The sequence below is a fragment of the Homalodisca vitripennis genome, chromosome 6 (genome assembly GCF_021130785.1).
Source record: "Homalodisca vitripennis isolate AUS2020 chromosome 6, UT_GWSS_2.1, whole genome shotgun sequence".
Lineage (NCBI taxonomy): Eukaryota > Metazoa > Arthropoda > Insecta > Hemiptera > Cicadellidae > Homalodisca > Homalodisca vitripennis.
This window is the reverse complement of record NC_060212.1, coordinates 33,232,182-33,246,650: the sequence shown is the minus strand read 5'-3', so window position 1 is coordinate 33,246,650 and position 14,469 is coordinate 33,232,182. Positions and strand designations below refer to the sequence as shown.

The following is a 14,469-nucleotide window of genomic DNA, read 5'->3' as shown; positions in this document are numbered from 1 at the left end:
AGCATTATTCAAAATTAAGATTTCAACTTCAACATAATAAAATCTAGGCGAAGACACAGTTACACATCATTAATTCTGGGTACAGTCAGTAAAACTTAATTTGGAAAAAATGCATATAGATTATATTGAAAATAAAATTATATAAAAACATAATATACATGTTATTTAGAATAATACCAAAATTATTAAACTTACTCTGTCTCTAAATTGATGATTGTGTACAAGGACGTCCTGGAGTGTCGGAAAATCTAGAAAATATTTAATACAACTTTTAGAACAGTTTGTTAAGTCACTGGCACTATATTCAACACTGACTGTACTTAGTAAAATATACTAAATGTAAACTTTATATTAGGAAAATTTTAACAAAATCATTTATCTTGCCTAAAATTAAATTTATTGACAACAACGGTTTGATAGCAGTTAAATTGTGTTTTACTCTTAAACATAAATCATTATTAAAATATATATATACAAAATAAAACTATTATTTTATTTTATTTTGTAAATCATGCAATCAAATTTCTGAAGAGGGTATAAAAACTTTTAACTTACTTTCTCAATTTCAATAACAATATGCATCATATTAGTGGTAATTTTGTGTGAGTTAAATATATGTACATCTTTTAAAACATATTTATGAAAATAATTAAGTTTAATTATTACAAAGTAGGATTAAGCCACAATATGTGTCAAGTAACAGGATTTGCAGAGGTTTTATACAAATTTTCAATTATACAGCTCAATTCATTTTCAAAATGTTTTGCGATTAGACAGAATTCACTGGACAAACAGACAGAAAAAAATTGCAAGCCTTCCCAGTTATAAGACTTCATTCACTATCACTCACCCAACAATTAAAGAATGTTGGATACAACAACAAATTACTTCTTTCTTTTTGCAAACGTAAAAGTAGTAAAACAGCATTCTTTTTTCAACAAAATTTGTTTGTAAAAGTGTACAAACTGAAAATACGAGTACATGTCTATAATATAATTATATGAATACTTCTGAATCTAAGACATAGAGTAATGAGACTGAATTTAGAGTTTTCAATAATTAAATGAAACTTACAGACTGTTTATCGTGCTCTATGGCGACCCACTTGCCATCTGCCGAAACTAACACATCGGTCAGGTTGAATTTTTCCTGTAACAACAAATCTTTTAATATCTTTATTATACACAAGTTTAAAAAAATAATATTATATTAAGTAACATTTACTTGAAATTCATTAATGACATCAATAAGAATAAAAGTGGTTGCAAACAAAATCCTTGAGGTGCTCCAATCTTCTACTTTATAAGTGATTATTTAAAGAAAGCTCTGACTCTGATTACAGACATTGCAGTACATTTAATAAAACTACTCCTGGAAATTAATTATTAAAATGTATCATGGCAAGTAGAATTTAATGATGTATCAAATAAAAATAAGAAAAATAAGGTTACAATCTACTTTTGTTGAGGATTTAAATTTCAAAATGGTGTATTGTAATAAGCTGATCGATATTTTGCAGACTACAAAGGATGAATATTTCATCAGGACCAGACTGCCCTCCATGAACAAGGTCATTCAGAGTCAGACAACAACCTTCTGCACACCATAGTCAAAAACATTACTCACTATCAGAGTCCTATTGAGAAGAACAGTAGTTTCATCTGTCTCAACATTGGTTTTGTACAAAGTACTGTCATCTTCATATATGTATTCGTTACCTGCAACAAAAAAAGGTCATAATAATTAAATCAGTTATATACAACTGGAAATATAAAAGAGGAATTAAGGGCCAAAGAGTATTTGATAATGGATGAGTAGTGGATACTACAAGAAGTACTAAAGATGAGTTAAATCCTATCGATAGCCATGCACTTCCATTGCACTCATTCTTGTCTATGCAGAAACGTAATATGATTGCACTCAAGGTTGTTTGTAAATTTGTTTATTCTCCGATTTTTCGTTGACATCATGGACACCCATAACACCAGGGTATAAATTTCGCTAACGCTCAGCCAAATCCCATGGAGTGACATGCACCACCGTCGACGATGCTCATATAAAAATCAAAATAATTGTCAATCCAATACGTAAGTTCATTCTCGAGATATCGATCGTACGCACAGACAGACAGACAGACAGACAAATGAAATTGTCCAGGCTTCGAGTGATGATTGTCTAGCTTAGCAAATCGAAACGTTCGAAAAAAATTATGGTTGCCTGCAAAGTCGGTTTTACGGGCGAAGATTTTACGTGACAACGTCTTTTTCTCGGTAGAATATTTATTGATATGAATATTATTAAATTGCACAATAGGAACAAGGAATTGAATGAAAATAAGAATTGCACAAATTTTAACTATAGAAATATATTTTGTTTACTAAAACATTGTACATAATTTGAAAATAATTAAAATTTGTTATTGTAAATGGTAAAGTTGAATAAAACATTTACTAAAATTGGAATTTGAAATTCTTGCTAAACACAGTTAAATTCTAACTCCGCGCGTGGTGATTGGTCGGTTTAGTTCGTTTGTTTGGTCGCACTGTTATGACAGGTTAGAGGTTATAATTTGTTATTTTAAATGTTTGACTAGCAATACGCGCTGTTTCTTCTCAATCGACTGAATTACGATTGATTGCAGAGTGATTTAAACTAATAATTTACTTAACACTATCAACATTTGTCAATAGTATGACATAACCTATAAACTCAGTTTCTCAACTTTTGTGTCAATCTAACAATTAATCAATCAATCATAGTTTACGATAATGAAATATCAGTGTACAATTATTTACCTTTATTGTTGTAGTTGTTGTAAATGACGAATCTAAGCACTCCACATTTTCACGAATAAACATAGTTATCTGCTTTATCCCGTGCGGCGGACCCACAGTTATCTGCTTTATCCCGTGCGGATCCCGTGCGGCGGACCCACTGGATGGGCATCGTAACGTTACCGGGCGTTACACTTTTTCATGAGTGACTCCGAGCCGCAACCTAATTTAAGACGTTGTCACGTCAAAAATGTGCCTAAAATGAACGTGCAGGAGATAGCTTAGCTCGTAAGCCTTAGCTTCGTCAAAGTTGTAAAAGAACAAAGTGCACTCGTACACAATATATTCAGCAAATAAAACACGAACGAGGAGCCAGACTCAATAACTTCCAACACTTTCTTAATATGCAAACCTGTCAACACAAGTCACACACTCCTTCACGTGAGTTCTGATATTTTACAGAGGTCGTTGACTCTTTTACAGCCTCTATGGGCTCGCGACGTTCTTCTCCAGTGTAAAATAACGTCTACTATGCCACTTTCCAAACACCAACAGACAAAGCCTCGGCAGTCGCCAACGTGCTGCATACATTAACATGACATTTGATTCGACTACCATGAGATCGGTGCAAGTCTGTATCACGCAAGAGCCACTGTCGAACTAGGCTCCGTACCGGGCATTCTGTTGCAATATGACACCGAACAACAGTAGAAGATATAAAAATTCAAATTATTTATGATTTCTGTATTTAACAACACACAGAACGCAGATACATGCAGTGCGATAAAAAATATTTCTTATCACTCGAAACAAAATAATTCATTTAATTTCAAAAAGATTTTATTTCACAAAATTTACAAGAGATTGATACAAAACAAAAACACCAAACAATATAAAACCATCGATCATGAAATATTTACAGTCTTAAAAATAATTAAATGTAAACTTAACAATAAAAGTGAACTTACAACAAAAACAAAACTCAATAACTGTGAAATTAATTAGAAAATTCAATAGGCAAAGCCCGATGAAGAATACACATCAGGTTAAACTAAATAATAAAAGAAAACTCAAAGAAAGGGTTGAACAGCTACATAAATAATATATTAATAAGAAATCCATACAAAATCTATAAAACAAGTCATGGACCTAAAAATAAAAAAGATTAATTAGAATTAACTATAAAAGGTAATAAAAACGAACTAAAATATACACATTATTCATGATTTCATTCAACAATTCTCAGAAAGCACTCGCAATTATCCAACGAAAATAAAAACATTTTAAAATTTTTTTAAAACCGATTTAATGGTGCTAAATGATCTATTTTAACGGAAATAAGATTAAACAATTTTTTAGCATTTAAATTTTTTTGTAATGTTTGAAAACGGTTAGATTGGCTTTGGGACCTGGAACAAGCAAAAATAAATAAAGAAAATGGGATCAAGCTATGTCACCTGCAGGACGCCAGATTGATCGCTAGATAAGACATTATATCTGACGAAGTCTCAGTACCTAGAGGTCCAGTTAAATTATAAAGCAACTTGCTATATTTTGATTTTGAACACTTAATTTTTTGATAAGTTTACTCAGCATGACCTTCCCGAAACTTTTTAGTTTTGACTGATAGAATGAAATGGGTTTGCGGTTTTCTAATGCGGGTGATCGAGCCATTCTTAATGATAAGTAGACTATAACAAATTTTGATGATATTCGGCGAAAATGTATTAACTAAGAAACCTGAACAGTGTTTATACACAAAAGGTGAAAATAGAGTGAGTCTATCTTAGCAAAAACTCTTTATAACGTTATGACTGAGTTCGTATGGAAATTTTGCTGTTTACAGGAGAACACACGGTTGTAAAGGCGTCAGAAAACATGCTGGATAAAGTTTTAATTGGATTGTGATGAATTTCCATCACGGTGAATAGGGAATGAGGTAGTATTGGTTGCAGTTTTCACACAACTAAGGAATCGTTTTGGGTTATTTTGTATCGAACTTTGCACTTGGTCAAGCATACTGCATAGAGCTGATTGATCCGTTCTTTTACAATGAAGAAGTGACGTTAGCTAATCCATGGATACTAGATTCAATACTTTTGAAAAAGTAATTAATAACAATTAGAAGTAGCTGAGATGCCTAATAAGGCCTAAAACTAACAAGAGTCCAGACGCAAAACTCGAAGGCGCTAAAGTCCAGTCTTTTTGCGAGAAGAATCTAGTAGTAATGTATTTATTCAAGTTTTACATGATAGCTACTTAATGAACATTCCATTGCATCCATCCTAACTATATAACATTTTATCACTAAATTATAATAACAGAAACAGGAAATTTAGCTATGAACAAAAAATGTATTACTCTTTCACCTATGCCCAGAAGATTTCATTATTGTCTCAAACAGTAAATATTAACCATCTATGAATGGTTAATACTTTTAAACGTTTTTATTCGAGCTAACTTTTGCCACTTAAGTCGTCCTTGCCATCAATCACAAAAATGAAACAATCATTCATTTCAATATTCTAAAAAAACTTATATTTTGTTTTTTAAATTTCATGATGAACTGATCATTATTCAATTTATAATGTTTTTTTAAAAAAAAAAAATTAGCTGGAAATAAAATGAAAATGTTCTTTTATTTACTATATATCACGGTTTGTAATAAGACTTATTATTATTTAAGTTTTATAATATGCTTTGTTATAAGATCGGTTATGAACCCTAAGAGAGGTCAGGGGTATCAAAGCATGATACTTTGCATACCTCGTGCAACGTTATCTGTAACCCTGTTTACAGCAAAAGAGGATGGAATTTGGAAATTCCCTAATTGGATTTTTCACACTCTTCTATAGCCTAGCAAACCAGAAGTTATTAGCTTTATTGTCCTGCAACGTCTTACATCTTGTGGGGTCGATGACAACGCTGCATCAAACACTCATATAGATTTTAAATTTAAAATCCTGAAAATTCGAAAGTGAGATATGAATGGCAGGCAGGCTTGAATGCGATGCAGTAACGAGGGAGTAGGCGTCAATGTCAGGTTTGCCATGAGTAAAGGTCCTCTCTATTGGTCTATCCGCTGACCTCAACAGCCGTAGTCCACCCTCCACAACCTTGACCTTGCGGATACTATGTCTCTGATTTATTAACCGCTCTGGCCTGACCCTACCAACTCTCGCCTGCGTGTATCCGCGCTTCATCTGGTAGTGAGAACTACTGGACTGTGCGTCCACTGGTCAGTCACTAGCGTGAGCCTGCAACAGTCAGCGCTTTACACTTACGTGAATACGCGCAGTGATGTCACCGGCTGATTGATAACAATCTCTGACACAACTTCGTAATATCTATGTCTCTAGGTCAATAAGCTAACGCCACCTTTAGTGGTTCTATTTATTTATCTTATTTATTTACCAAAGGACACTCCATTACAAAACAGTTTACAATAAATAGACAAATTAGCCAAGAACGTAGCCAGGAAAATATTTTAGGGTAGGGGTCCAGACAACTGATAGGCTATTTTCCCGTAGTGGGCAGAGAGTAAGGTCCCGTTTTGTTCCTTAAAAATTTATTGACCCGTTTCTTTATTGAGAACGATCTTTCAGCAGTACATGTCAGTAATACTGAATTATTTAAATAATAATATACATTTAACTTAATATAAAAATGGTTAAAAATATTGAAAATTTGGGGGTTAGGAAATTTGTATTTTGAAATTTACAAGTTATTACGATGAATGGCTATAGTATTTTGCCTCGCTAAAGGGAGCGGTGTCAGCAAGAATTGAGTTGAACGCTTCACCACCAGTCGCCGCTACTCCCGATCGCCACATAAAAAATGTTCCTCTCCAGTTCGAGGTAAATCCCAGAGGCGAAGATAGTTCATGATGAGATTATAAATTAATCAAATTCACGACAATCAATGATAAAAAACGAACATAATAGCAATTAATTATTCGAAAGTGACAGGTGATTCATGCGTCTAGGCCTACTTGAAGGGTCGCTCGTCTAGGCCTATTTGGAGGCGATTTGGCGATAGGAAGTATGACTCATTAGGTATTTTTCAGTTCATTATGAAACAAGGAAAGAACTAGTAACATGTAATGAAGTTTATTTTGGTCTCCCATAAGGAAAACTCGTCCAAAAGTAGTGACCTCCGGATAGTACCAAAGCACCGAAATATCTTATGTAATCATTCCGATTTTTGTTTAAATCACAATTTTTACTTAACTGTTATTAGTCATCTAGGTTATCGTTTTATCGAGACTAATGTGTGCTTGGCAAATATTTCGTTCTTAGGTTTTACCGTTCGTTCATAACTTACAGTCATAGTGTCTATTGCATTTTCATAGTTTTCATACTCACTTATATAACTGTATACTGAAGAACTCGCGTGATTCGTTGATAACTGATGATTTTCAAACGTAGAAGCGTTCTTTACAGAACTAACGAAAGCTTTTGACCACTGAATCTACTACTGAGTTACAACCGGAGAGTTAGTTCCTACATCAAATTTGCTCCGCCAATAACTTTATATCAATGTTTGAGTAAAAATAAGGATTAATTAACAAGAATAAATTGCAGGCTTTATTCTATTAACAATTAACTACATTAAAACATGGATTGAAGAATGTAAACAAGACAAATTATAAAAAAAAACATTATCACATGCGACAGATAATATAATCAGGAACGTAGGTAGCTAGCGAGGAGGCCCAAGGGGTCCTGACTCTCTCCCCCAAATGTTCAATAAATTTTTTAATAAACGATTATTATTATTTAAATAATTCAGTATTACTGACATGTGATGCTGAACGATTCTTTTTCAACGAAGAAACAGGTCAAGAACGTTTTAAGGAACAAATTGGGGGAACCCTCTGTCCACTAAGGGAAAATATCAGTTGTCTGGACCCCCGCACAAACTTTTTCTTGGCCACGTTCTTGATTATAACACCTTCTGTTTAGCATCATCATAAATGTCATCATTGGCTTTGCCGGATTGGATTGTCTTCTTTTTGCAGATGACATAAAGTTGGCTTTTAACATTAAGAAATGTTTTAGTGTATCTTTACATTGTATAAAGAAGCATGTTCCAATACATTTTTGCAGGATCAACATCTGGGTCGCTGGGTTTTGGCGAGGAACTTGGGCGTATTAATGACTTTTAATATTTAAACCCTGACGAACACGTACACAAAATTAGCTCCAAAGTCTGCAGGTCCCTTGGATTGATCCAAAGCACTTTCTCGAGCACTCAAGACCCCAATACAATATAGGTTCTTTTACTGTGCCCTCGTTTGACCTATTCTACAGGCTGCTGCCTTTCTTCATAAATTGCTTAATAACCAGATGGACTCCTAGAGCTCCTTGCCATAAACTTTCGTTGTTTTCTTGGCACATATTTAAGAGACCTCTTTTGGCAAAGTCACACAAGGACAAACTACCTTCAAAATTCTACCCTGGACAGAAACCAACACCTGGACAATGAAATGATTCCTTCTGTAGACTTTTTCAACTCCTCCCTCTCTAACTTTAAGAAAGAATTATATCGTCTCCTGGCAGATGCTTCTGGACAAGCATAATACTCACCGCTTATTATTGTTTCATATCTTATCTTATCGTTATCCCATTCGTAAAGTCTATTATTGTTATCCAATACTTTATAATTTTGCATGTATTATCATATTTTATCAATGTTTCACTAAGTTATTATTTCAAATATTTTATCATTATCGTCGCTGTTATCCATTTTCTAAATTGGTCGTTTTTGTCTAAATTACAGTTATCTATTTCCAGTTATTTATTTTTAATGCACTCACTAGATCAAATATTGCAATTTCTGTTCGTTGTTAACTGGGTAAATCCAAGGACGTAACCAAGGGGTCCCAACCCTCCCCCTCAACATTTTAAATTATTTTCAATTGCTTTTTTAGTAAGCGATTATTATTATTTAAATAATTCAATATTACTGACATGTATTGCTGAAAGACCTTTCTCAATAAAGAAACGGTTAATAAACTTGTTAAGGAACAAAATTGGGTCTTACTCACTCACTATCCACTACGGGAAGATATCAGTTGTCTGGATCCCCTCCCAATACATTTTCCGGGCTACATTCTTGGCTAACTCGTCTATTATTTGTAAATTGTTTTGTAATGGAGTGCCCATTGGTAAACATATAAAATAAATCAATATAACCACTAAAGGTGGCGTTTGCTTACTAATCTAGAGACAAAGATATTAGGATGTTGTGTATTATATAATATCAAGTTATTATTCAAATATTTATCATTATCTTGGCTGTTATCCATTTTCTAAATTGGTTGTCTTTGTCTATATTACAGTTATCTATTTCTAGTTACTTAATTGTAATGCACTCACTAGGTCAAATATGATATTACCCTATTTCTGATTGTAATTGTTAACTAGCTAAGTCGACTATGTATCATAAACTGTTTTGTAACGATGTCAGTAGCTAAATAAATAAATATCAAATGTCAGTTTTACATAGGGTTTTATCAAACGCACAAAATACATGCACCTAGTGAGATAGTTAAACAGGTTGAGGTGTTGACCATGTAAGTCTTGGTTATCTAATGAGTGGGCGGCGGTGTGGAGAGTTACCGGCAGTGTGAAGGTGAAAGTGTGTTTGAGTCCGACATGGTGCGGTGCCTGAACTGTACTGTCTTGTTGTAGACTGCCCGTTGCATTTTCATCATAGTAGGCCTACATAGCCTATACACTTCATTATACATTCCAAATTAAACGCACTACATCTATTTGTGTTTAAATTTTCAGAAGTTTGCTTGTTCCGGTTCCAAAAGCCTACTCTAACTGTTTACAAATTGTTTATACTTTGAATGCTCCAAGATGGTTTAATCTTAGGCTATATCCGTTAAATTAGATCATTTAGCACCATTAAATCGTTTTAGTTTACAAATGTTTTTATTTTCGATGGATAATTGCGAGTGCTTACTGAGAATGTTTGAATGAAATAATTAATAATGTGTATATTTTAGTTTGTTTTTATCACCTTTAATAATTTCAATTAATCTTTTTTATGTTTACGTCCATGACTTGTTTTATATGATATATGAAGAAGTTCAATCTGCTTACTTTTCCAAGTATATATATTTACCACACATTGGTCTTTTTTAAGCAAAACCAGGGCATTTTCAAGTCACTAATTCCGCAGTCCGGACACTATCTCAGGAATAGCAACAAATTAAATATTCCTCCCCATGCAACCTCTTTTTTCAAACATCACTGTTTTTATAATGCCGTAATTTTTTATAATTCTCTTCCTGTGGACCTAAAGAATGTAAATGATATAATGGTCTTTAAGAGAACACTGAAGGCTTTTTTAATAGAAAAATGTTTCTACACCCTCAGTGAATTTATTGGTAAATAGTCTGTATGTATAGATATAAAAACTGTAGGCCTACTTGTATTTTTTTAATATTTATGACGCAATCCAATGATGTTACATGTCTGATGGAAATAAAGGATATTTTCTTATTAATATATTATTTATGTAGCGGTTCAATCCTTCTTTTTGTTTTATTATGTTAGTTTTAATCTGATATGCATTCTTCATCGGGCTTTTGCCTATTGGATGTTTTATTTTATTTCACAATTATTGTTTTGCTTTTGTTGTAGGTGTTTTTATTGTTAATTTTACATTTAGTTTGAATATTATTTTATTATTTTTAAGTTTTTAAATATTACAAGATTTATGGTTTTATATAGTTTGATGTTTTCGTTTTGTATAAATCTCTTGTACAGTTTGTAAATACTGTGAAATAAAATCTTTTTGAAATGAAAAATGAAATGAAATGAATTATATTTTCCAATTGAAGGTGTTCAAAGAGAACACCAATCTTAAAAATAACTCAAATTTAATAATCCTTCTTTTTGTTTTATTATGTTAGTTTTAATCTGATATGCATTCTTCATCGGGCTTTTGCCTATTGGATGTTTTATTTTATTTCACAATTATTGTTTTGCTTTTGTTGTAGGTTTTTTTTTATTGTTAATTTTACATTTAGTTTGAATATTATTTTATTATTTTTAAATATTACAAGATTTATGGTTTTATATTGTTTGATGTTTTTGTTTTATATAAATCTCTTGTAAAGTTTGTAAATACTGTGAAATAAAATCTTTTTGAAATGAAAAATGAATTGAAATTTTCCAATTAAAGGTGTTGAAAGAGAACACCAATCTTAAAAATAACTCAAATTTAATAAAAGAGTCCGATAACTTTAGTTTTAATTTTTCCGTAAATAGTTCTTTTAATTTTCGTAAAACTTTATGACCATAACATTCAAATAAACGTTTCACCATTAAATAATTAGATCAATTACGTCTATGAACTTTTATTGGAAGTTTGACTGTTATGTAGTGGTGTAATTTTTCCAATCTCACAAATGTATTTCATCAACACAGTCATTTATAAATAAAAGTATTAATAACACTCACGAACTCACAGCGCTACAGTTCTTTCAGCTAACACGTTTTTTATTTTTATTTGAATTTATGTCCGAATCTAATTTTCAAATCGGGTCTGTTACATCGCAAAAATATGCGTTTGTACAAAATTCTTTTTTATATCCCAAAAACTAAGAAGATGAAAAATCATCGACAACCACCAAGTTTTTATATTTTAATGTTTTTTTACGTATGATTGAGAACTACGGTGTCTAAAGTATTCACCAATTTCGATTGCCCATATCTGCCTAATAAAGCTGAGATAACGACCATTAATACAAAAATCTAAAAAAAAAGTGAGATCATTTTTACCCCGTTTTATATTTTTCTAATATAGATAGGATGACCATTAATACAAATCTTTAAAAAAAGGGGGGGAGATATTTTTTATCCCGTTCCATATCTGCCTAATAGAGATAGGATGACAATTAATACAAAAATCTAAAAAAGTAGGATTATTTTGCCCAGATCTATTGTAAAATCAAAAACCATCGAAAACACGTGATCTTAATGATAGTCAAGTAACTAATGCGAGATTCTAACTTAGATTAACGAGAGCGAACACAAATTTTGTTTACTATTTATCATATTTTCAAATCTAAAGATGTAAAAATTAATAATTAATACACTAATCGATTCGTAGACTACAATAGACTAAGATCTCCGCCGTGCCCATTGCAAATTTTGTTACATAATGGCTAGTAGAAAGTGTTTTAAATGTCATTTACACCTGAGGTAAGGGGATGAAAGTTCAAGGCACCTGTTTAAGCATGTTCCCTCAGCCGTCCATGTGTATAACATAGTAACGGTACCCAGACACGACCTCTCTGTCGGAGCCGATTTGGCGGCTGTGTATTGTACCACTGTCCATGTGTACAGTTTATAGATGTTTAAGCATATTCCCTCAGCCGTCCATGTGTATAACATAGTAACGGTACCCAGACACGACCTCTCTGTCGGAGCCGATTTGGCGGCTGTGTATTGTACCACTGTCCATGTGTACAGTTTATAGATGTTTAAGCATGTTCCCTCAGCCGTCCATGTGTATAACATAGTAACGGTACCCAGACACGACCTCTCTGTCGGAGCCGATTTGGCGGCTGTGTATTGTACCACTGTCCATGTGTACAGTTTACTCGTATAGATGTTTAAGCATATTCCCTCAGCCGTCCATGTGTATAACATAGTAACGGTACCCAGACACGACCTCTCTGTCGGAGCCGATTTGGCGGCTGTGTATTGTACCACTGTCCATGTGTACAGTTTATAGATGTTTAAGCATATTCCCTCAGCCGTCCATGTGTATAACATAGTAACGGTACCCAGACACGACCTCTCTGTCGGAGCCGATTTGGCGGCTGTGTATTGTACCACTGTCCATGTGTACAGTTTATAGATGTTTAAGCATATTCCCTCAGCCGTCCATGTGTATAACATAGTAACGGTACCCAGACATGACCTCTCTGTCGATGCCGATTTGGCGGCTGTGGATTGAAGGCCTCGGATTACAACCAAGGTTGCCTCAGGCGCAGGTGTGGAGAAAGTGGTCTCTCAGTTTAGACAAGCCATATTTTGTTCTATACTTTCATTGATACGAGTAGTTGCCTGGCCTACTAGCAGACTCGATTAGGTTGTTTAAGTTTGGGATGCGACTGTACTAAAACAAAAACATTGAGCTTCGTCCTAAAAGAAGAATGTTAAATCAAATGTCCCCATTATCTTTTTTTTGCATAACTTTGCAGGATGTTTCTCTTTTTTTAAACGAGTAGACAACATCCAATCGTTTTCAGGTTTAGTGTAGTTTTACAAAATTAAAGTAGTAACGAAAATGTAATTAATTTTAAAATCACCGAAATCTATTCATCACACAGTTCAGAAAAATGCAATACAAAAAGTACTTTTGCTTACAATGATTGTGTTTTTATTTAAGTACAAAATTTGTTATACTATATTATTATTTTAACCACTTTATTTCATTTGTGGGTCTGATAATTTTTTTTTTCTCTGAAAACGAAAGGCCTTACAAGAATAAAATTGTAAAATTGTTTTACAATAATTATCTACTTATATTGTGTTACTAAGGAACTAAAATTAATTTACATGACATTATGTATGAAACTATTACAGATATTAAACGTGTAATTTTTTATTATATTAGTGTTCTGTTTGAATACACAAATAATAAAAACTTTACAACGGACTTCTTGTTTGATATATTTTTTAATTATTATATTTTAATGTTTATTATAATATATTACACATATTTTCGTAGTAGCTAGTTAACAGGGTATCCACTTTATTCTAATTTTTCAAAATTATATTTAATTACTTTCGATTTATTTTTGGTGTTTTTGTGATTGTTTTAATACATTTCTATATGTTTATGCACATATAAATGAAGAATGTGCTTATGTGGTGAACTCAATTTTAAGATTATTTTGCAATTCATAAAAAGTACTTGGAATTTATACACGATATAAAATGAATTAAATTATAAACTGTAATAAGGGAATACATTGATAATCCATTTATCAGATAGAGATCCCCTAGACGAAACGAGATCATATTTTGTATCTCAATTTCATCTAATGATTTTCAGAAGATTCTGAAGGTCAGAAATTTCAATCGCCCTAAATATAGTTCTAAATTTGTCGTGGTGGACTTTTTACTCGTTGTATGTCTGAAGCGTGAAGCGACAAAATGCAACGTAAAGTCTGTCCTTTGAAGAATAGAAAGTGCCTCCTTCGGAGGTCGTCGTTCCGGAGATAGGAGCTTAGACGGTTTAAAGGTCACTTTAGCAGGTCTGGATATATGTGTCAGGGCTGAATATCTTACTCACTTAGAAGCTGTGACATTTGATTGGTGAAAAGAAATTTTATTGATCTACAGAAGCCAATCGTGAATCAGTTTCAAACAGTTCCTCTCAGGATTTTTGAGGTTATGTTTATCCGAAACGTACTTGGCTAATTTTGCGCTATCTATCCGCTTCCGAATAGTCGGCATTGGACAGTATTACCAACAGAACAGGAGCTAAGTCTGAGAACCAAGTGGCGTGCATCGCATCCACAATCGTGAGGCACACCTCACCTTGGCAATCAGTTTTGCCAAGGTCTGTGACCTTTAAAACATTATTATTCTTGCAGCTAAAATTTGTCTGAAATTCCAGGAATAGATCGTTAAATACTTCAGGCAGTAATTTTTGGACT

General features: G+C 32.9%; 1 protein-coding gene across 2 annotated transcripts in view; it reads right to left on the bottom strand.

The window, feature by feature from the left end:
* Positions 1-14,469, bottom strand: part of LOC124364236 (venom dipeptidyl peptidase 4-like) — a 59,335-nt gene that overhangs the window by 33,013 nt on the left and 11,853 nt on the right. For both annotated transcript variants that reach the window (XM_046819561.1, XM_046819562.1), the window contains exons 2-4: positions 1,627-1,718; positions 1,075-1,149; positions 196-248 (exon numbers count right to left, since the gene is read on the bottom strand). In XM_046819561.1, the coding sequence (XP_046675517.1) occupies positions 196-248; positions 1,075-1,149; positions 1,627-1,718 (220 nt within the window). The remainder of the gene's footprint in view (positions 1-195; positions 249-1,074; positions 1,150-1,626; positions 1,719-14,469) is intronic.